The following is a 22907-nucleotide window of genomic DNA, read 5'->3' on the forward strand; positions in this document are numbered from 1 at the left end:
GCTTGGCAGCACAACCATCAATTCCGCATTCTTTATTAATGAAACACTTACGGCGGTGCCTATTTAAACATTGCCGGCATAAATTATGTGTCTTCACCAACTTCCACTTTTGGTCCAATGAGAGTTTCTTAAATTCACTGCATCCAGAAACTTTGTGGTCATTACTACTGCAGGAAAAACACACTATTCTGCTTTGCTGTACGTCTTCTGTATGTGAATTCACTGGAGCGCTTCTTGATGATGGAATTGTTGATACGACTGCACTGGCGGCCTCTGCAATTTGGAAAATCCAATCACTAAATAATTTCACGATTAGAATCCGATCGTCCTTAGGATGTGTAGCCCAATTTAATTTATACTGACTGTTCAGTTTATCCAATAACTCCTTCACCAACATGGGGTAGTTCAGATGAGAGTCCAACTTGCATGTCTCCATGGTAGAACAAATACTTTTTACGCGTAGTGCAAATTAAATTGAAATTTCCTCGCTTTTTCTATAACTCGTTCAAGAATATGCTCCGGCCGTCCAAAATACATTGAATAATTCCGGCACCACTGCAGGCAGCATAAGTTTACTTCCCACTAGCTCCTTGGCCTTACTTTAAGACACGATTGTAACCGTATTAAATTCTCTGCGTGAGAATAACCGGCTACCGCAGTACTATTTTCAAAACTGCTTATGAAAAGCGGCCATTCTTCCGGGTCTCCATGGAAATGTGGTAGATCACGAGGAATTGAGTGCCGTGCTGCAAGTTGAGATGGAGTTGGCCCGGAAAAAATATTCCAATTTGATTCCTGTTGACTACATTGGGAGAGAATCTTATATTTTCTTTCTAAAAACTCTTGCTGCATACGCTGCTGTTCCTCTAACATTTTAAGTTGCAAATCCACTTGTAGTGTAACGTTGTTATTTTGTTGGGTTGGAACAGATTTTAGTTGATTTGAATTTGACGTGGACGAATGTGTGCCCGTAACAGCAGATGTATTCACTGGTACTAACGTTGGCCTATTCAGGGATGTCGATGTTGTAGAAGTTGCTGAAATTTTTCCGCCGATGTCCAACTTCCATGTTGTGTCTGCTTATACTTTATTTGCCAAGTTTAATATGGTACGTACCTTTGTTGCACCAAGGTAGTGGTCCGAGTCTACGTTTGCACCTCGCAACGATCGTACATCCAACACGCTCTATGAATTTCTTCCATCTATCACAACGTGATTGATTTGATTTCTTGTACTTTGATCTGGCGACAGCCAGGTGCCCTTATGAATATAGAGATGCTTAAATCTGGTACTGCTAACTACCATGTTTTTGGTTCATAATTTGCAATATTATGCACCGATCTCTCGTTAAGGAAGCAACAAAAAAAGTATATCTTTCCGAAATATTTAACATTAACTTTCTCTTACTAAATTTGTCCATTCATCAATGGACGACCAAACACAAAGGTACAAGAACAAACGATTTTATTGACTTCAGAAATTTATGATTTTCTATTGGACCACAAATAAGTACAAATTCTTATCGTTCGCTTAGCTTGGAATTTTAATAATTAATTTCCTTGGAAAACATTCAGAAATATAAGTCTCATATAATCGAAAGAGAAAAACTCAAACTCAATCCTTGAAGATAGCAGAATTTCGCATCCAACAACAGCCTACATTTTAAAGAACCAAACTTAGGTAGATAAAAACTTGTCTGGAGATCATTTACTAATAGAATAAGCAGAAGCAAAATACCATTTCCATGAGTTAATTGGCTTTTAAAATTCTGCCTGGTTCCTATTGAATAAAATTACATCTAACCATTCTCAAATGTTGAAAAATTTGCCCCCGGAGGTTCTTCTGAGTTAAGATCTTCTAAGAATTGAAGATCTAAGTGAGACAAAAACTCTTAGAATACAATGGTACGCAATGATAGACTATTACTTCTTCAAAGTTAGTCATATCGATTTGCCTACTGTTTCTGTAACATAGCGAAAGTTTTTGTCAATTGTTGCAGAATTGTTCGATCCTGCTGGTTGGTTAACCCTTAAGGTAATAGTTGTTGCAAAGGTTTTATTGTAGAAACTTTGGATGGATGGCGCGAATTGGGATGATAAACCAAGCCATAAACCTTTCAAAATCTCTCTGACACTCACCGTATATAGATTCCCCTATGAATTAAATTCTCTCTTAATAGAAGAATTTAAATTCACCGTTTTCGCAATGCTTCAGAAAAGGGATATTGTGCCTGTTTGTGCATTAGAGCGACTTTGGAAGATAATGTTGTCCATACAAACCTACTTGTTTCTAAAAGTAAAGGTGCTGGCTTTGTTTTTAAACTGCTTAGCTAAGCCAAAGTAGCATATATTGGCCAATACAATTCTTCTTTTTATTTCACAACTGATGTTATTTATTGTGTTTACGGAGGTGCCGAGGTAGACGAAGTCCTTTACTACCTCAAAATTATAAGAGCCAATTTCAACAGTTGAACCGAGCTCTATGGACGCATTGCACATCGATACCATCAACTTGGTCTACTCGCCGTTAACCGCCAGACCCACTTTAGCAGATTCTCCTTCGACCATCATAAAGGAATCAGTTACTTCGTTTACTTTTTATCATCAGCATAAGCAAGTAGCATGTGGCTATTGGTGTAGATTGTGCCATTTCTTTAACGTTTGCCTCTCGTATAATCATTTCCAGCAGGATGTTGAATAAATCGATCTGTCGATCTGCATCTCTTGGGTCTTCTCCAGGATTTGCCGCAGGGTAAATATCTGGTCAATGGTGGACTTGCCAGGTCTCAAGCCGCATTGGTATGGGCTAACTAGCGTGTCGCCTCCGGTTTTGAACAGCTCGGCTGGAAGGTCATCGACTCCTGCTGCCTTATTATTCTTCAGCCGGCTTATTGGTGTTTTTACCTCATCTTGGCCGGGTGGTATACGCTCAATACCATCTTCTGGGATTGGATATGGGGTATCTTCGTCGACTTCGCTAATATTGGATACCAACAGTTTGGAAAAATTTCTTTCAATATCCTTAGCACACTATCTGTATCTGTTACCAAATTACCTTGCTGGTCTATGTTTCACTCTTTGGTAGAATTTTCGGACATCGTTCTGGCTCCTGTACATCTCGATTTTTTCACACACCCGGTTTTCCATCTCTCTCTCCCTTTCCTGTGGAAAAGACGTTTCTCCTCTCTCCTTTTCTACCGATACCTCTCTCGTACGCTACGCGTTGCTACTGATCGTAAAGTAGCCCTATATGCCGCATTTTTCTTCGGAAGTAACACGACACTCCTGGTCATACCATGGATTCCTTGGTGAAGCTCTCTGGTATCCATGTACTGATTTTGGGGCTGTTTGCATGGAGTGGGCAATATTTTGCTATTGTGCTGATATGTCATCGGGACGAAAAGTGCTTTGATTAAGCAATTGGGCCAGTTGAGTGGAATATGGTGTGACTATTTGTTGTGATTGCAGCTTACCGATGTCCAACTTCCGTGTTGTGTCTGTTCGTACTTTATTTGCCACGTTTAATCTGGTACGTACCTTTGCTGCAACAAGGTAGTGGTCCGAGTCCACGTTTGCTCCTCGGAACGATCGTACATCCAACATGCTCGATGAATTTCTTCCATCTATCACAACGTGATTAATTTGATTTCTTGTTCTTTGATCTGGCGACAGCCAGTTGCTAACTACCATGTTTGTTTGGTCATAATTTGAAAGGAAGCAAAACAAACAAGTATATCTTTAAGAAATATTTTACATTAAATTTCTCTTACTAAGTTTGTCCATTCATCAATGGACGACCAAATACCAAGGAACAAGAACAAACGATTTTATTGGCTTGACACCAGCTTTCAGAAATTGATGATTTTCTATTGGGCCGCAAATAAGTACAAATTCTTATAGTTCGCTTAGCTTGGAATTTTATAATTAATTTCCTTGGAAACCTTTCAGAAATATAAGTCTCATATAATCGAAAGAGAAAAACTCTTTCCAAATTCTCTTTCAGAATATATGTACGTCGAAATCGCTTATAACGTCGTCGTTTATAACGTCATATCGCTTATAACGACGTAATCCAAAAGTCCCGAATTTTTGCCCTTTATATTCCACACAAATAAATATCGCTTATAACGTCATACCGGTTGTAACGTCGGTTTTTAGTGAAATATTTGAAGTTTGCTATCGGTTATAACGTCGAAACATACAAAGAAGAACAATTTTCTCTCAATATATTGTTTTATGTAAATATTTTCAAACAACAAAATAAGAAACATATGCGCAACATGTTCGAAGGGGTTTGGACAACTGAATTACGAGGAGGTGCTCTGAAGTCAATTAAACTTGAATTTTTGTCACCCAATGTCATATCATGGACCAAGGTGTAATAAAAGCATTACAATCACACTGCCGGAATCGAAAATATCCACTATCTGCCAAGAATAGAAAAGGATCATAGTACGAAATTAAAAGTGTTGGACACAGTGTTATTGTTAGATGAAGCGTGGAAAAATGTAACGTCTTCTGTCATTGCTAATTGTTTTCGTCATACGCGATTGTTCTTTAAACGATTCTGAAGACATTAACCTTCATTCTCATTTCTCCCAGCACGTAGAAGATGTTGATGAATAAGTTGCACATATAATGACGACATAATATTGGAAGATGAAGACAATTCTAATTAAGAAATTGAGGATACTACAGAGCCAGAATTTCAATTACCGTCAGTGTCAGAGACGTGTCTAGCTGTAAAAACCCTTCAAAAATGTATTTACTCAGAAGATGTTATAAGCAACGAATGTGTTTTAAAACAGCCTTTCAAAACTCATATCTGAGTTAAATTGAAAGCTTATGTTGGAATTAAAAAGTCCAAACTAAAATAACAGACTATTTTAAAAATAACCTTATCCTATCTATGCCTATGCTGAAGAATGTATTTAATATTATTATTTTTTATTACTTTGTTTTTAAGTCATTCATACTTATGTATATAGATGGAAACAACGTATTTATACCCAAAAGTCACTATACATGATATATATGCACCTCTTTTACAAGTATCGTTTATAACGACTATCGCTTATAGCGTCCGATTTTGTTCGGTCCCTTGACCGACGTTAGAGCGATTTCGACTGTATAACCTTGCGACATATGAGTCCGACAACAAGTTCAGAAATATTCTATTTACATCATGCCTAAACCTGCAAAATTATCGATTAAAATACGAGTCGTTTTCAATGCGCCAAAACGAACGGAAAGTGGCCAATCCTTGAACGCCATAAGAACTACGTATCAATTAAGCGAAGATTGCAGAATTTTGCATCAAACAACAGCCTACGAATTAAAGAAGCAAACTTAGTTGGATAACATCGTGTCTGGAGATCATTTACTAATAGAAGCAAAACACCATTTCCATGAGTTAATTGACTTGGTAAATTCTGCCTGGTTCCCATTGAATAAAATTACATCAAACCATACTCAAATGTTGAAAAATTTGCCCCAGGAGGTTCTTCTTACTTAAGATATTCTAAGAATTGAAGTTCTAAGTGAGACAAAGACTCTTGGAATACAAAGGAACGCAATGGTGGACTATTCCTTCTGAAAATACCATATACCTTTAAAACATGGAAATTCTTCATTCTAAATCTCACTGACACTCACCGTATAAAGATTCCCCTATGGATTAAATTCTCCCTTAATAGAAGAATTAAAATTCACCGGTTTTGCAATGCTTCAGAAAAGGGATACTGTGCCTGTTTGTGCATTCGAGCCACTTTGGAAGATAATGTTGTCCATACTTACCTACTTGTTTCTAAAAGCAAAGTTGTCAGTCTGCCCTGGTTATCAAAATTTGTAAAGTCTGTTTATAAAAACCCGGAGATATCCACCACGGCATTATATTTATGTTCGGATTACACAATCACATTATCGTGGATCAGTAAATCGCCATACAATTGAAAACTTTCGTTGACAACAAAATCTCCGATATCTTGGATAACGGAAATGTAAATTGGAGACCCGTTTAATCCGCTAATAAACCCGCTGATCATGGCAGTCGAGGATGTACCGCAGAGGAACTCAATTCCAACACACTTTTGTGGCACGGACCAAAGTGGTTAAACGAAGAACCTTCTCGTTGGCCAGATTGCCACTTAACTCAAGAACAAGAACTTGAAAGAAACATTTTAGCTCTGAATGCCCAGGTTGTTGGGAATGAACTTATCGACAATTTTTTATCCTTACGCAACGCGTAAAAATATATGCATATGTTTTTCGATTTAAAAACTGTTGTCGAAGAAATACTATACCTGGACTTCGGAAAATGTTATAGAAGCTCAAAAAAATTACATTTTTTAAGTACTGCAGGATATGTATTGAGCGAAAATCACATTTTCCATGGCAATATGAAGCACTTGAAATAAATCAACCCATACCAAAAAAGGAGACTGTTGACGCTCAATCCATCTCTAGATGACCATAAATGGTCGTCTAGTCAACTCTGACATGAGTACTAATAAGATATATTCAATTTATCCTTGGGCATGAAAAGACAATGAATTCATTGTCATACGCTTAAAAAACGCAGTTCGCATCTATATTCGCAATTGCCCCGTGTGCACCATTTACTAGCATAAGTTTGATAAGTTCCAACCCAACTTCCCGAGCTCAGTCGATCACGGATACTGATTGACATCATCAGACATTTCCTCTTCAGGTTCCCCCTGCGGACACCGTAGAGCGCAGACTCCAACGAGCGGTGGTTGTTGAGTTTTCTCTCATTGGAATGTGTGAATGTAGTAGTATAAATCGACTCAGATCATCTGCGATCACTGCAATCCTCTTCGATTGCAAGAACCTCTGCGTTCGCTGGTCGACCAACCGTTGAAGCGTTAACTTGTCGGGCATTAGCTGTGACGTCTGCGCGTTAATAGTAACAGGGCTTTGTTGCCACCCCGTATTACAAAGTAATCTTTGTTGTTGTAAGAAAAGAAATACACAAAATAAACTTTAAGCATATTATTATATTATTATTAAAACTAATACTGCTTTTGTTGTTTTAATTTATTGTTCTTTTCATCCCCACAGCTCATTCGTTAAATGAGCTATCCAAGCGTAAACTTTTGGTCGCATCGATACAGCCTTTTTTGTTGTCGCTGCTCCATTTGACTATTCCCACTCTCTTGTACGAGATTTGAAGCCTCAATTTGTTGTTATGTGGATTTCGCATCAACATTGAATTCATAATATCCTAACAACAAATCGCCATACTAACACTAGGTACGTAAACTCAGATTTCCAAAAAGTTACCTACCCGCGATTGTTAGTATTTTTGTTTCGCTTATTCATTTGAGCAGTAAAAAATTATTGGGCGAATTTCAGTCACCCTAACGCGAGTGTATTAAATTAGTTTCCTCATACAGTCCACACAAAACGTATTGAAATACAGTGTCGGCCAAAACTAAAGCGCCCCATCAGTGTATTTTTTTAAAATGATATTTTTTTTAAGAAAACAAAGTTATAAATCTATTTTTTATTTTTGTTTAATTTATTTATATTTTTATTATTGGTCGTAAATTAAGCGGACAAAACTAAAGCACCCCCCAATTTGAAGTACAACACAAACTATTGAAACCAATACTTCGTTGTGAATCCTCTATTCTGGATGACACAAGCACGTCTTTTAGGCATAGAGGATATTAAATTATTAATTATTGCTGGCGATATTGCTTCCCTGGCCACTTTTGCAGCTCCAAATAAATTTTCTTTGGGTTTGCAATTTTTTCGGTTGATTTTTGTGTTAACGATCTCCCGCAAGTCCCAATCGGGAGCACCGTTTAGGGTATTGGGCAGGCCAATGGGAACTTCTGTCGAATTGTTTTGGAATCACTGCTTATCCACTTTCGATACATGATTTGGCTCGTTATCTTGCTGCTTTTGTCCGCTTATATTTGCGACCTAAAATGTTTTTTTGAATTTTAACTTTTGTTTGTTAAATTCTGAATTTCTTATTTTTGTGATTCCAATAATAAAGATATAAATATAAAGAAAAATAAAAAAAATAAATTTATAACTTTGTTTTCTTAAAAAATTATCATTTAAAAAAAATTACTCAGGGGGTGCTTTATTTGGCCGGCACTATAGTTGTTTTACTGATCATCCGACGTCACGTTGATCATACAAATCATAATCCGTGTTGTTGTTATTTTTGTTTGAATTTAAAACATACATAAGTTTGTTAACATTTTTTATGAAAAACATGAGTTGATAATCATTTATTGTTATTAAAATAATACGTGATAGTTTTAAGTTCTTCATTGTAATGTTTCGAATTCTTTAACTGTTATACAAGTCTCAATAAAAACTAACTAACTTATTTTTGTTTGAATTTCTCCACATCCTTTGGTCTTACCATACCAACGAGCACTCATAACTTACAATCGTCGTTTGTTCTGATCACCCTACGTCGCGTTTATCATACACAACTTATTTGTTTTTCTTCATAACATCACACTACTTGTTTATTTGTTGATCTCATTTGAAAGGCCGACCTTTTATGATATTTACACCGTGGTGCAATGGTATGCACACCCGCCTTGCACGTGGAAGGTCGAGGGTTCGCCGGCTAGGCAACATCAAATTTTCAACGGAGGCAAAATACCCCTCAGTAATGTTGGCGACATTTCCTGAGTACTTCAGCCATGTAAAACTTCTCTACAAGTGGTGTCTTAGAACACGCCGTTCGGACTCGGCGATAAACTGTAGGTTTCATATCATTGAGCTAATATGAATCGGGGTGCACTCATTGATATGAGAGAAGTCTCCCTTGTCCTGCCTGGGATGTTTGTGGAACAATTATTATTATTTGCAAAACAAACCCCTTATCATTCCCAATCGGTTTTGCTTCTCTCATTGAACTCTCTTTTTTTCTGATCTAACTCTCATTACACCAATATTTATGAGTGCTAATCATTTGAAAATTAGTTATTGTTGTTTTTATTCCCCAAGGTCTTTTCTAACAAGTATTTCTTTCTTCAAGTTCCCTCTACGGACACCGTCGCGCATTAACTCTAACGTCAACGCGTTAATAGTTACATGCCCCTGTCGCCACCCCAGATTACAAGGTAATGCTTAACTTTACGTTTAAGGCCCTGATTACACTTTTGTCATGGATAGAACTTGTCTTCCCGATTACGGCAATATATATTTTTTTGGTTGGGACGTACCCGGTTATCCGATTATTTGATCCGTAAGTTTGACTAAAAATCCACCGTAGAACCGGTTATTATGAACCGATTTAATTGACATGGGTATCATATGAAAGCTTTTAAAAATACCTACAGAATGGCATACACGTTCATGCCCGACATATAACTGATTCGACAGATATATCCAATAACCCGTTTTTAAAACCGGTTATTTTATAAAAAATTTTAAAACGTTAAAAATAACAGATTATAAAGTATATCCAAACACCGCGTAGTTTGTAGCCTACCCGGTAACCTTTCCAGCGCGGTCTTCAACTATTTGCATTATTCTATCTATAAAAATTTTTACAATATAAAGCCATATTAATGCAATGAAAAAATTAATTCAGTAAAACTTTGGATTGCGTAGCCGGTTTTTGGACCGTCAGTCTAGAAAAACTTTAAAATATAGGAAAAACTTGGGCGTAGGAGAACTTGGGATCGCCTAGCCAGTTTTTGGACATACTCCAGAGGTGAAAATTTTAAGCCGCGGCCGAAGGCCGGCAGTCTAGACAAACTATAAAATATAGGAAAAACTTAAACGTAGGTAAACTTTGCATGGCGTAGTCGGTATTTGGACATATCCCAGAGGTGAAACACTTCAGCCACGGCCGAAGGCCGACAATATAGAAAAACTTTATGTAACTTTATATGTTTTAAAATTTTTATAAAATGACAGGTTTTAGAAACGGTTTATTGGATATATCTGTCGAACTGGTTATATTATTATGAACCAGTATACCATTCGATAGGTATTTTCATAAGCAAACTTACGGATCAAATAACAGAATAGCCGGGTACGTCCCAGCGAAAAAGCAATTATTCCCGTAATCAAGGAGACAAGATCTATCGATTTTTTTTAAATCTGGGGTTTCAGCGTAAAGTTGTTCCATAATCACAAACGTCAAAGTAAAAGTATCTACTTTTCTTAAGTAATGTTATTGTTGCGGCACGGGTTAATGTGAGCCGGCTTTTGAATAAAAGAACAAAATTTCTAAGAGCACTCCGTGTGCAAATATTTCACTTTATTTTACAAATTAATAAAATTAGCAAAGAGAGAAATCGAGCGAGCGAGCGCTTTAAAACAATTTTGTCTTTGACCGTGCCTTGTAACCGACTAAATTTACAAAGTTAATTTTCTTTACTTATTCTGTCTTTGGGCATATTTGCCTACGTGACACATGAACAAGGACCGTTACTCCTCCTTGAGAGATAACAAATACATACATAAATACATACAAAGAGGAATATAAAAACGTAAATACATACAAATATAAATATGTTTGTTTCTACATAAGATGATATTTACATTAAATTGAAACTATGTATTTGCAAATTAGAATTCTTGGGGAAGACATCCCCATTCAAATAAATGACTCAAATAAAAATTTATAAAATAAAAATAATGAAAATAAAATATAATGTAATTGAAATTTATGACACCAAGTAGGTAAATGAGCTCCTGGGACGATTTTACTGATCAATAATGCCGACATCTAACTTTGCTAACTTGGCTGTTGGTCGTTGGAAGACATCGTTCTGGGTACGAACAGTTGCTTGGCATACTTGCTACTATGGTGTTCATTATTTTGCCTTTTGGCCAGCAATGTCTTGGCAGGTTTTCGTCGATGATGATTACGATGTCACCAACTTTTAGTGGTTGTTTTCTGGAGCCATTTTCCTCTTCTAGTTAAAGTTGGCATATACTCTTTTACCCAACGACGCCAAAATTGGTCCGAGAATTGTTGAGTCTGTCGCCATCGTAGACACAGGTCGACTGGTTCGGTGACTATGGGCTTGTAGCCACTGGATGAACCCAATAACAGGTGTTTCGGTGTGAGTGCCTCATCGTCACATGACTCCAGAGAAACGAATGAAAGTGGTCTGGAATTAATGATGAATTCCGCCTCTGTCATGGCGTTTCTTAAAGTTTCGTCATTAAAGTTTGCGTTTGGACAAATACTGTATATTGTTGTTTTCACGGATCGGATGAGTCTTTCCCAATTCGTCCCATTATCAGTGTAGATCTCGTTGGGAATCCCTCTTCGCGCAACGAAATTGTTAATGCACATAACACATTAACTGGTATCAAGACTGCATGCAATCTCGATATGTATTGCCCGAACTGTGAGACAGGTAAAGCACACCCCATCTTTTCTCCTTTCTTCTGGCCACAGTAACGTATAGGGGTCCAAAGTAGTCAACGCCGACATATGCAAATGGTCGCTCGAAGCTGGCTAGCCTTGCTTTAGGCAGTGTAGACATTTGTAGCATAATCGGATTGACTGATAAATTTTTATAATGTTGATAGGATCGACGTATGATTTTGTACAGAACGCGAAGTGTGGTTTTTATTGTACTGACTTTTTATTATAGGAAATTTGTTTGCTGCTTTTTTCAATACTCTTACCCTTTTTTAAACTACAAATTTCCCCAAGATGTTCGTTCTCCTGAGCTTGTCGGAAGAGAAAGACCTTCGCTTGTTGTATCATCTCAATGGAAAAATCTTTTGGTGGTTTCCATCCTTTACATCGCGATTTTAGTCTGCTCACGTAGAGTATAAATGTAGCTACTGCTCGGTAGAGTCTTCTCCAGTTGGAAAAGTATTCCAAATTGACTTTGTTATGTTTTTCGACCTTTTTATCCAATTATTACAAATAAAATTATCTTCGAGCTTGAGGTCAGTATACTTTTATTTGGTATTTATCCCAATATTTCGCAATTATAAAATTGCATCTTCAGGGGTAGATCTACAAAATAACAATTATATTGTATAATTAAAGATATAAAATTATACAGAAAAATATCACAGCATTCTAAAGACTAAGAATTATAATAATAAAAAGATCAAAAGATTCGCTTACATATATGCAGTAAGCTGCATTGTCAGTGTCGCTCTTGTAGTTTATCTTCCTATTTGTTGGTATTTTGTTAATATGCAGCATTTCTAATGTTAAACGTCTGTTATAGTTACTCTCTGTTTATAGGATATTAATATTTCAAAATTTGGCAGGTGATTGTTAAGCTTGCAGTGTTCCGCAAGCGCAGCGATACAAAAAACTGCGCTTGCGGAACACTGCAAGCTTAACAATCACCTGCCAAATTTTGAAAATGTTGCATATTAACAAAATACCAAAAAATAGGAAGATAAACTACAAGAGCGACACTGACAATGCAGCTTACTGCTATCGATTCAAAAGAGAATTTGACAGCATAGTTTTTACGTATATGTAAGCGAATCTTTTGATGTTTTTATTACACTGTGCAACAAAATTGAGCTCAAAGTCTGGGGGTGGAAAATTCCTTTTGGGGATAAAAGCTCTTGGTGAGTATATACACATCCCAGAAGGACAGATCCGCCGTGAGTCGAACTTTTGAGATATGGCGATATATATATTTTGCTGGTGACAAAATCGATTAGTTGTCAATGAGAGCCGTACCTAAAATTTTCTGAGCGACATTTTTGCAGAACATTTAGAAGCTGAAAAACGTCATCTTGTGGTACTTTTATGGCGGCTCTTAAAATAAAGGACGAAAAGGACATTGAAGGAAGCGAGATAGAAGGTCAAAATGCTCTACGAAAACAATCCTCATTTGATTTGGCTGAAGAAATGTGATCTCAAAAATAAGCTAAAACAACAGCGGACAAAGATATAACGCTAATATCTGAGGGCTTATAGGGTCTCAAGCAAAATATTCATCGCGTCATATCTCAAAAGTTCGACTCACGGCGGATCTGTCCTTCTGTGTTTTGTATATACTCACCAAGAGCTTTCATCCCCAAAAGGAATTTTCCACCCCCAAAATTTCGGTTCACAGTGTTATTATAATTCTTAGTCTTTAAAATGCTGTGATATATTTCTGTATAATTTTATATCTTTAATTATACAATTATTGTTATTTTGTAGATCTACCCCTGAAGATGCAATTTTATAATTGCGAAATATTGGGATAAATACCAAATAAAAATATACTGACCTCAAGCTCGAAGATAATTTTATTTGTAATAATAGTATTCCAAATTAAATTGTTTGGTTTTGTTTATAATTCACCAACATTAGTACAGATAGGCCATGTTGATTTATTTTCATGAAGAAATTTAGGCCTCGAGAACCACATAGTGGCATCCCAGCGTATTTGATATTTCGTTGCCAGGACTGCTGGATTCATTTTGGAGGGAACCCATCGCCATTGTGTCACCTCAGTCGTCTCCAAGATTTCGCCCACACGATGCATGACGAATTGTTGAAACTTTTTCGGGTCCATTCGAAGCCACTGCAACACTGTCTTAGAATCCGTCCAGAAGAATTTTGACGTACAATTAATACGTTTAATACTTTGACTTTGTTTGCTAGTCTAACACCCACAATAGCAGCTTGAAGCTCCAGCCTCGGTATTGACATAGGTTTTATCGGAGCAACTTTGGATTTGCCAATAACGATAGTGATGTCACATCCACCCTGGTACGCAACTCGTCTTCGCCAGCGTCGACAAATGTGTGCAGTTCAATCATCGGGGAATTTCAATTGACGGTATGTAGTCGATAGCTGTCTTCCATTTCTGCCATCTGATATGTAAAGGGCTGCAGATTTCGTCATCCCAGTCAACTCCAGACTTCCTGAAGAAGGATTTTCAATGTTGTCATGTAGCATGATATTAACCCCAGCGGATCGGAAATTGACATCAGCACCTGTAGTAGCTCTCTTTTTGTGGGAATTAATTCGTGGTCTAACACATCACGACAAACGAGTCTTTATTAGGATCCCAATACATACCAAGAACCTTTTCAGTTTCTGCACGATCTCGTGGCTTCTGGTCTTTTGATGAATCATCTTGTAGATGGCTGATGACTGCATTGCTGTTTGACGCCCAATTTCGGATATGAAATCCTCCGGCGGAATGAATATATTTCACTTGTGATGCTAATTCGATCGCAGGTACCATACGGGATAATCATTGTTACTTAGCTCTTCATCACATAATTTTCTTGCATTTCCCTTTTTCAGCAAGTTGTTGATTTGTTCCTGGAGAACATCACGAAGATTTTTGTCTTTCTGAAATTTCTTTTGTAGACACGCAAGACGTTTACTGGCATTGTTGTAACTCTCTGGCAGTTGTTGCACATTATACTCGTACCTCCACAATAAACCCACTTCATAACGGCCGTCCACTTTCTGACACGAAGTCTTCAAAATATTCATTGACATGGAGTCCTGCGCGGAATCTATGGTTTTCACTGATTAATTTTCAAGATTAATTTTTTTCTTTCACCATTTGATGCAGCTCGTTGTATTTTTCTTGACAGTCACAATGATGTATATTAAGCCACGAACCTAGACAGTAGCAGTCGTTGGGCCCCTGAATTGACCAACCTAACCGCGTTTTTGTGGCAATAGGTTGATTCGACAAACCTTCCCGTATCTTTAGTGGCACTGCGAGCTTCCAATTATCTGCTCCAATTAAAATTGTTGGTTTAACATTTGTATAAGATTCTATTGGGAGACCAGCCAGATATTTGTATTTTGATATCAATTCCTCCATTTCCAACGACTGTGTGGGTAAATCTAAACGGTCAACAGTATGAACACTATTTAAAAAGAACTTTCCATTTTAGGCAAAGTGGCTCTTCAACACCTTAAAGATCAAGTAGATCAAAAACGTCTCATTCAATCAACGTTACAGGGGAACCCTCGTCGAGAAAAGCATATGTGTCTATGAACCCTTTTTTCTTCAAAAGGCGCACCGGTAGAATTCTAAAAAATTAACTTTGATTTTGCTCTTTAGTGGAATGAGAATTAATTGTTTCACTGGTAGTGTTGGCAGCCGAAATAGCTCTGCTTTGTCCTGAAGACGATTGTTGTTGGTCCACGTATTTGTGCAGCAATCTATGGTGCTTGGCAGCACAACCATCAATTCCGCATTCTTTATTAATGAAACACTTACGGCGGTGCCTATTTAAACATTGCCGGCATAAATTACGTGTCTTCACCAACTTCCACTTTTTGTCCAATGAGAGTTTCTTAAATTCACTGCATCCAGAAACGTTGTGGTCATTACTACTGCAAGAAAAACACACTGTTCTGCTTTGCTGTACGTCTTCTGTATGTGAATTCTTGATGATGGAATTGTTGATACGACTGTACTGGCGGCATCTGCAATTTGGAAAATCCAATCACTAAATAATTTCACGATTGGAATCCGATCGTCCTTAGGATGTGTAGCCCAATTTAATTTATACTGACTGTTCAGTTTATCCAATAACTCCTTCACCAACATGGGGTAGTTCAGATGAGAGTCCAACTTGCATGCGTCGTGCTGCAAGTTGAGATGGAGTTGGCCCGTAAAAAATATTCCAATTCATGACGTCATATTAAACGAGTTTTCGTGGGACAGTTCCTGTTGACTACATTGGGAGAGAATCTTATATTTTCTTTCTTAAAACTCTTGCTGCATACGCTGCTGTTTTTCTAACATTTTAAGTTGAATTTAACGTGGACGAATGTGTGCCCGTAACAGCAGATGTATTCACTGGTACAAGCGTTGGCCTATTCAGGGATGTCGATGTTGTAGAGGTTGCTGAAATTCTTCTTCACAACTCCAACTCACCTCGGATACACTACTGTTGACGCCAACACATATAAAATGATACAACTTATCACATTTATCACACTGTCCCATGTCATCATTGTCCACTTCACTACACTTGTTGCAGTTAAAATTGCTTTTTAATCCTTCTTGGTGGGACATTGTGTAATTTTATTCCAATTATTTTCAATATTAAAAATGTTGGTCTTCTTGACTCTTTTAATTTGTTTGTTTGTTCGCGAAGAACTTTTGTTTCTTATAAATATGCAACACACAATTATTTGTTTTTTATTCGCGCGAAGCGTAGTAGCGAATTATGATTTTCCTTTATTTTTATTGTCGTTCAACCACAAAAATTTATTAAATTTGTTTTGCATAAAACTTCATAAATTTTTTTAAAGAATGTTGCGGCACTTTTTAATGTTAGCCGGGTTTTAAATAAAAGAACAAAATTTCTAAGAGCACTCCGTGTGCAAATATTTCACTTTATTTTACAAAATAATAAAATTAACAAAGAGAGAAATCGAGCGAGCGAGCGCTTTAAAACAATTTAGTCTTTGACCGTGCCTAGTAACCGACTAAATTTACAAAGTTAATTTTCTTTACCTATTCTGTCTTTGGGCATATTTGCCTACGTGACACATGAACAAGGACCGTTACTTCTCCTTGAGAGATCAAAAACAGTAACAAATACATACGGTCAAAGAGAAATAGAAAAAAGTAAATACATACAAATATAAATATGTGTGTTTCTACATAAGATGAAATTTACATTAAATTGAAACTATGTATTTGCAAATTAGACTTCTTGAGGAAGACATCCCCATTGAAATAAATGACTCAAATAAAAATTTATTAAATTAAAAATAATGAAAATAAAATTTAATGTAATTGAAATTTATGACACCAAGTAGGTAAACGGTGGCAACAGTTATTTTAATGATTTTTTTTTTCATAAGCTCCATTTATGTATGTATGTGCCTTTTGAAAAAATATTTTTTTATGTAGGAAAATGCTTTGTTTTCTTTGAGGAATTTCAAGCAAATATTTATTAAAAAATAACCTGCAAAGTTGAAATAAGAAACGTCGGGAAGTGTTGCAGTACATAATGGTTTTTAACATATATTTTTTTGAAAAAAATTGTTGGATGTTTTCAAAGGATTTAGTAGTATTTAATTTTTCAAGGACATATTTTATGTTCTTGTTATCTGAATACAATAAATGAAAATTATTATATAAAGCCTCTTTAGCCACCAAGGCCAGCATCATGCAATGAGTTTGGGTATATGATTACTTTCCCATTTATTGTACGGGTACGTAAAATCATTTGAGCTTATGAATACTAGATGAAAAAGATCAGACCTTTTATGACTTCATCGCGCTCATGACAATTCGGTGAAAAAGATTGGATCTTTCATGATTCCATTTTAACTTTCACGACTTCTTTTGAACTCATGCAACGAACCAGTGAAATCATGGTTTGACAATTGAACCAGTGCCATTTAAATTTGCAGGGACAAAAGCCGAAAAAATATGGTTTATCTTGAAGTACAGATAGAATAGAGTAAAAAAATGTCAAATCGCTCGAAGCAAAATTGGCTATGATATGAGCATAGGAAAGCTGAAAATTTATTGTGATTTGTATGTAGCATAGAAATTTTAAATGTATGTTTCTCGAAATGGAATTTTTGAAGTCGGTGTCAACGATAGTTTGAAAACAAATGGAACGATCTTCAAATATTTTGGTGCGCATAATGTGCATTAGCGACACATTTTTGAAATTGTTTTATCCGATTTTTGGACAAAAAACGTAAATTTTTCGTTAAAATCGAGCTTTTTACTTTGACCGTTCATTGGTTTTTAAATAGATATTTTAAAACTAACGACAAGATTATTAAGTTCTTAAAACTCCCACAAAAGTATGTGAAGATCGGACCATTCGTTTTCGAGCTATCGTTGGCACCGCATAACGTTTTTACAAAAAAGGGGTTGAAAGGTAGCCATATACCCCAAAACTATGCAATATTTGTCAACAAGAAAAAATGCCGAAAGTAGCTTAAGATATGCTCCTTCAGATGAAAAGAAGAGCTACTTAAAAATATTGGTAGTTTCGCTGAAAAAATCATGAACAATTAGTTTTTTTTTTGGCCTGCGCAACTAGGGATAACCCCTTAACTCGACCAATCGCACAACTATTTTGCTTATTTGCTGTGATAATTGAAACGAAGAAAATCATCACTTAGATTTTACGACACTGAAAATTTTAAGCGCGTTTCACATGCCTTTCATAACAATTATCAAAAAGAAATGTTTAAAAACAGTTTTTAATTACTGTTTTTTTTTGTTTATTGTTGAAGATTCAATCTCATTTGATTGCTTAAGCTGGAGTTTTTAATTATTTTTGGATGCCACCGTAGTGTAAACCAATGTCGTGCTTTGGTATAGTTAAAGTTACGAAGTTTTTCGGCAATTCACACACACACGACCCGAACGCAACGAAAGAGCACACAAATGATTTGATTTGTTTTTGTTTTGCAGCATGCGTGCATACAACGTTACTAACACACTGTCAAAAGTTGCAAATATTGAGAATTTTGTGTGCCCTCTTCTTGGACGGCTATGGTGTAAACCCGCCTTGCACGCTGAAGGTCGTGGGTTCGCAGAAATGTTGGCGACATTTCCTCAGTATTTCAGGCATGTAAAACTTCTCTAAAAGTGGTGTCTTAAGACACGCCGTTCGGACTCGGCGATAAACAGTAGGTCCCATATCATTGAGCTAATATGAATCGGGGTGCACTCATTGATATGAGAAAAGTCTCCCATGTCCCGTATGAGATGTTTGCGGGTTAATTATTATAATTGTTTTATGGCCGACTAAAATTTAAGGTTAGTTGCGAACGTCACTTTAACTTTAACAAATAACTGACACAATATATAATTTTTCTTTCAAAACTACAATCATTTAATAAGTATTTGAATTTTAGCCCGAAAAAGGTCCCATCAGAAATAATTTTAAATTATGAGTAATATTATAAAACGCTTACACAATAATACTATATTTCCTTCCTTTTTCAGATTTCCAATCTTCAGAACTAGTAGTCTCCAATACAAAACGTGAACACTCAGGAAATTATACTTGTGTTGCAAGTAACACTCAGCCGGCAAGCGTTTTGGTCCATATATTTAAAGGTAATAATAACATTTTCCTTTTAGCGTTTATTATCCAATTAAAATTATACTTTGGAATAATTTAAATTTGCACAACATTTAAAATAATATTGTGATCATAATATTTTAAATTTAAACCACTGACTTATGGTTAATCTCTTGATAATGAATCTGCTGAATGAAAATGCTTATAACAACGGTCGACACAAAGGTTCTTTCAGAATAAACAATGAATCATGAATCCATGACAATTTCTTGATATAGGAAATTGTGGTAATAAAGGTTCACCAAAAGCATATCCAATTAACCGCCTGATTCGAAGTCATCAAGCTAGTCCACAATTGTATTTGAGTAACGACTTACCCATTCGCTTTCAGTTCTGCACCAAAAGTGTATTTGCAAAATATTCACAAAATATCCCTTTTTTTAAAGGTGACTTTTATTCTCTAGAAGATATTAAGGAATGGGTTTGAGTTAGGTATATCCGAATTTGAGGTAGGACCAAAACCGGTTTGTGAAATGTAATGTATGGTATACACTACTATGTGCAGCAGAGACATGGATGATTAAAGCCAAAGATGAAAAAAAGCTTGAGGCATTTGAATATGAAGTATTTTTTTTTTTTGAAATATCCTGCACGGATCGAGCTATTAACAATGTAGCCGTAAGAACAATGAACTTGGATCCACAACTGATAAAAACAATGATAAACCAAAAATCTCAAATTTTGAGCACATAATGATAAATACCAGCTCATCCAAATATTCATGACTGGACCGGCTACTATGACGAAAGGAACTTGTTTAGGGCGGCCACAAATATAGAACTGGCGACAATATGAATTGAAAATATGGTAAAAACCAAAAATTGTTTCACAATCGATGAATCCGAGTTTCACCCGTTCAGAATTCGGAACTGTTAACATATTCTATGAAGTATGACTGAAATTCATTATAATGAAGTGTTTTAGTAGGGATCCGATAATGTCGACCATTAAAATTAATATTCGTGGAAGCTGTGTTAGCATCAATGTAGAAAACTGTTAAAAATGTGTTTAAGCCAACAAGTTTTTTTTTATATTCCCTTCTGATTTCTGGTTAAGCTTACATTTTATAGACCTATGTATGATTTTTCGATATATCCACTGCATCCACCTAAAATTGATGCTGACATTTTGAAGCCGGAATTTCGGGGTTTTTTGAATTGTTTTAAGGACGCGAAACAAGACAATATTCCAAACTCATAATAGGATTATAGAACTCGTAATTTTACGTCGTTAAATGTATATCTCTTGAGTGTGCTCCTTACAGCATCCTAGTAATTGGAGTCTAAAACCAAAAACTGTATACGCGACTGATCTAATGAGCCCTTCGCGATCGAACCCATCCACTAAAACCGCGGATATAGATACCTTGGAAATAGGAAAATCAGCAAAAATATATTTTGACAAAACCGTGTACTAAACCGCGATTTTCTTTAAAAATTTTAACATAAATGGTATCCTTTGTACGCGATTATAATATTTGCGAAGACGCGTGTCATAAATTACAGAGATACACGAGTAATATGGGTCTTTTACGCAAAATATAATGTGGAGGCACATCCGCGATTCTTGAAGAATCTATTTGAATTAGGTGTATATTAACGTATTTGTTTATATGGGCGCTAATGAAATCGAATGCGCATTAAAATGCATGTATGCACATTGCGCGACTTTTACCCACTTTAAGGTTTTTGGCATTGTGGAATACAACTGAAGGCACAAAATGGCCGCTGAGTGAAACATCGAAATATGCATAGATATTGAAAGAGATTGATTCGCTGTATCCAAAATCGGATGCGCATCAACCGACTTTAACTAATGTCCAATTTACATTAGCAACTTTTTCGTCATTTAGAGCTGTTTCGTCATTTATTTGCTAAAACAGGCAACATTTTGCGTCATTTACCATACAAAAATAAATGACGATTGTGTGCGTAAGCAAATGACGCAAAAAACAGATGTAAATACACTTAATTTGATTCTAGGATTTCGTAAAACGAAATCATTTAATATGCATATGTAAATTGGACTTAATTCGCGAATAACAGGCTTTTTAATTTTCATATTTTTTGAAAGATTGTAATTTCAATATTACTCTTAATTTCCTATCCTTATAAGTTATCACAGTAAGGAGTTAAGGTTTCGCGATGGTAAACCATCATTCTTGATGAAGTTTTAGCAGTATGCATTTGTTATTGTATGTGATTTTAGCGAAATTGTTGGAGAACTCCCAAATATTTTTTTTTTAATTTTTCCTTTCGAACCAAAGAATATACTTGGAATAATATTTAACCAATAAGTTTTTTCCCTTTTGTTGTTGCTATAATATGCAATTTATAAAGCCAATGTTTGTAATTTTGGTTTCATATTTTTTACGTGTTTTCTAGATTCTGTACGTATTTTTAATTATTTTTTTGAGATTGATACGGACTCTGATTTTCCTCGAAAATAAAAACAAATTGTAGAGATTATGGTGCATCCACGGATGGATGTCATATGCTGTTACTGATATATGCATAAATTTTCTCAATACAACAAACAAGATATTTTCTTTATAAGAGAATAAAAACCGCGCGCATCGGCCAATTTTGTGAACGCGAACAGATATGAAACCAGAATTTTTTCCTTAACCTCTATACCGAAAATCGTACATGTGCTCGCAAAAAAAAAATTTAATTTTTTTCAAATGAAATTGTAAAGGAATTTTGATTGTGTGCCATATATATGCATATAAAAATGTTTATTTTGAAATGTAATTTTATGATTGTAAACCGATTTAATGTATGATCGCCTATATCCGAACAACGGATGGGCAAATAAAAGAAGAAGGCATTCCAACTTTTCTTGTGCGTTAGACAACAGGTTCCAATTTACTGAAATATCAACATCACATGCATTTCATGGTTTCCCCAATACGCTGTTAATTTGTCTAAATGCATTTGGACCCGCCTTTATTTTGCTTAACTTGTCGTTAACGATTGGGCCCGCTCTTTTATCATAATCATCAAAAGTTAACTTTTCTCTGTATTGTATGTTTATTTTCATGGTCGAACTATACAAGGTAAACTTCAAGGTAACATGAGTTAAAAATCAATCCCGGTTTTCACCAACTACGTTATTTTCGGTTAACCGGTCAGTTTACCGATATAGTAATATATTAAATATTTCATTATAATTGTATTCGTGAAAGTAAACTAAACTTCCTTAATACAAGGTTCGTCAAAGTTATAAATGTCAGATAGCATCAAATTTAGTGTACAGTGGTCCAAAAATTACAGTTGTAGCTACAATTTAAAACCAATATATGGCCCAATATAGTCATTATCCAACACACGGCTGAATTTTACGATGCTGTCTCATAATATTTACTATGATCAGCTTTATTAAGCGAAGTCTGTACATAAAATTAACACGATCTTTTTTCGAGTATCAGGTTATACAGAGTAACGTTAAAAAACGTATGTTTGATTCAGGCATTTCACGATAATTTGAAATCTGCACAGCAAGAAGATGAACCCAGGCTTAGGAAATGTAAATGGCTTTTACTATTCTTAGATCACAATTTCAGTCTCAATATTGATCTCCCCACCAGAGATTGCTTGTCACTAAATGTGACGTACATGCTTCATACTTCGAAAATGAGGTCATGGACGTCAAGAGGACATCTGACCGTCTCCAAGAACGCGGAACTGTTCTGTTGGACTTGGTAAGGGGTTGTTGTAGATAACAAAAAAAGCAATTGTGCTGAGGCTCATCCATTCAGGAAATGTATATGTCTAAGGTTTGAACTTGATCAAACGATTCTTCTCTCCGAATCCGTGGTATGAAAATTATATTGCAAACATCGGTTCTCACAGTAGTTGGATCTATGTT

The 22907-nt window shown here is 35.9% G+C and overlaps 1 protein-coding gene across 5 annotated transcripts in view; it reads left to right on the forward strand.

The window, feature by feature from the left end:
- The window catches only part of dpr13 (defective proboscis extension response 13), a 624158-nt gene that overhangs the window by 579019 nt on the left and 22232 nt on the right, over window positions 1-22907 (forward strand). For all 5 annotated transcript variants that reach the window (XM_073955866.1, XM_073955867.1, XM_073955865.1 and 2 more), the window contains one exon: window positions 18899-19012. In XM_073955866.1, coding sequence (XP_073811967.1) covers window positions 18899-19012 — 114 coding nt within the window. The remainder of the gene's footprint in view (window positions 1-18898; window positions 19013-22907) is intronic.

Source organism: Musca autumnalis, unplaced genomic scaffold (genome assembly GCF_047663935.1).
Source record: "Musca autumnalis isolate F117 unplaced genomic scaffold, ASM4766393v1 scaffold_5, whole genome shotgun sequence".
Lineage (NCBI taxonomy): Eukaryota > Metazoa > Arthropoda > Insecta > Diptera > Muscidae > Musca > Musca autumnalis.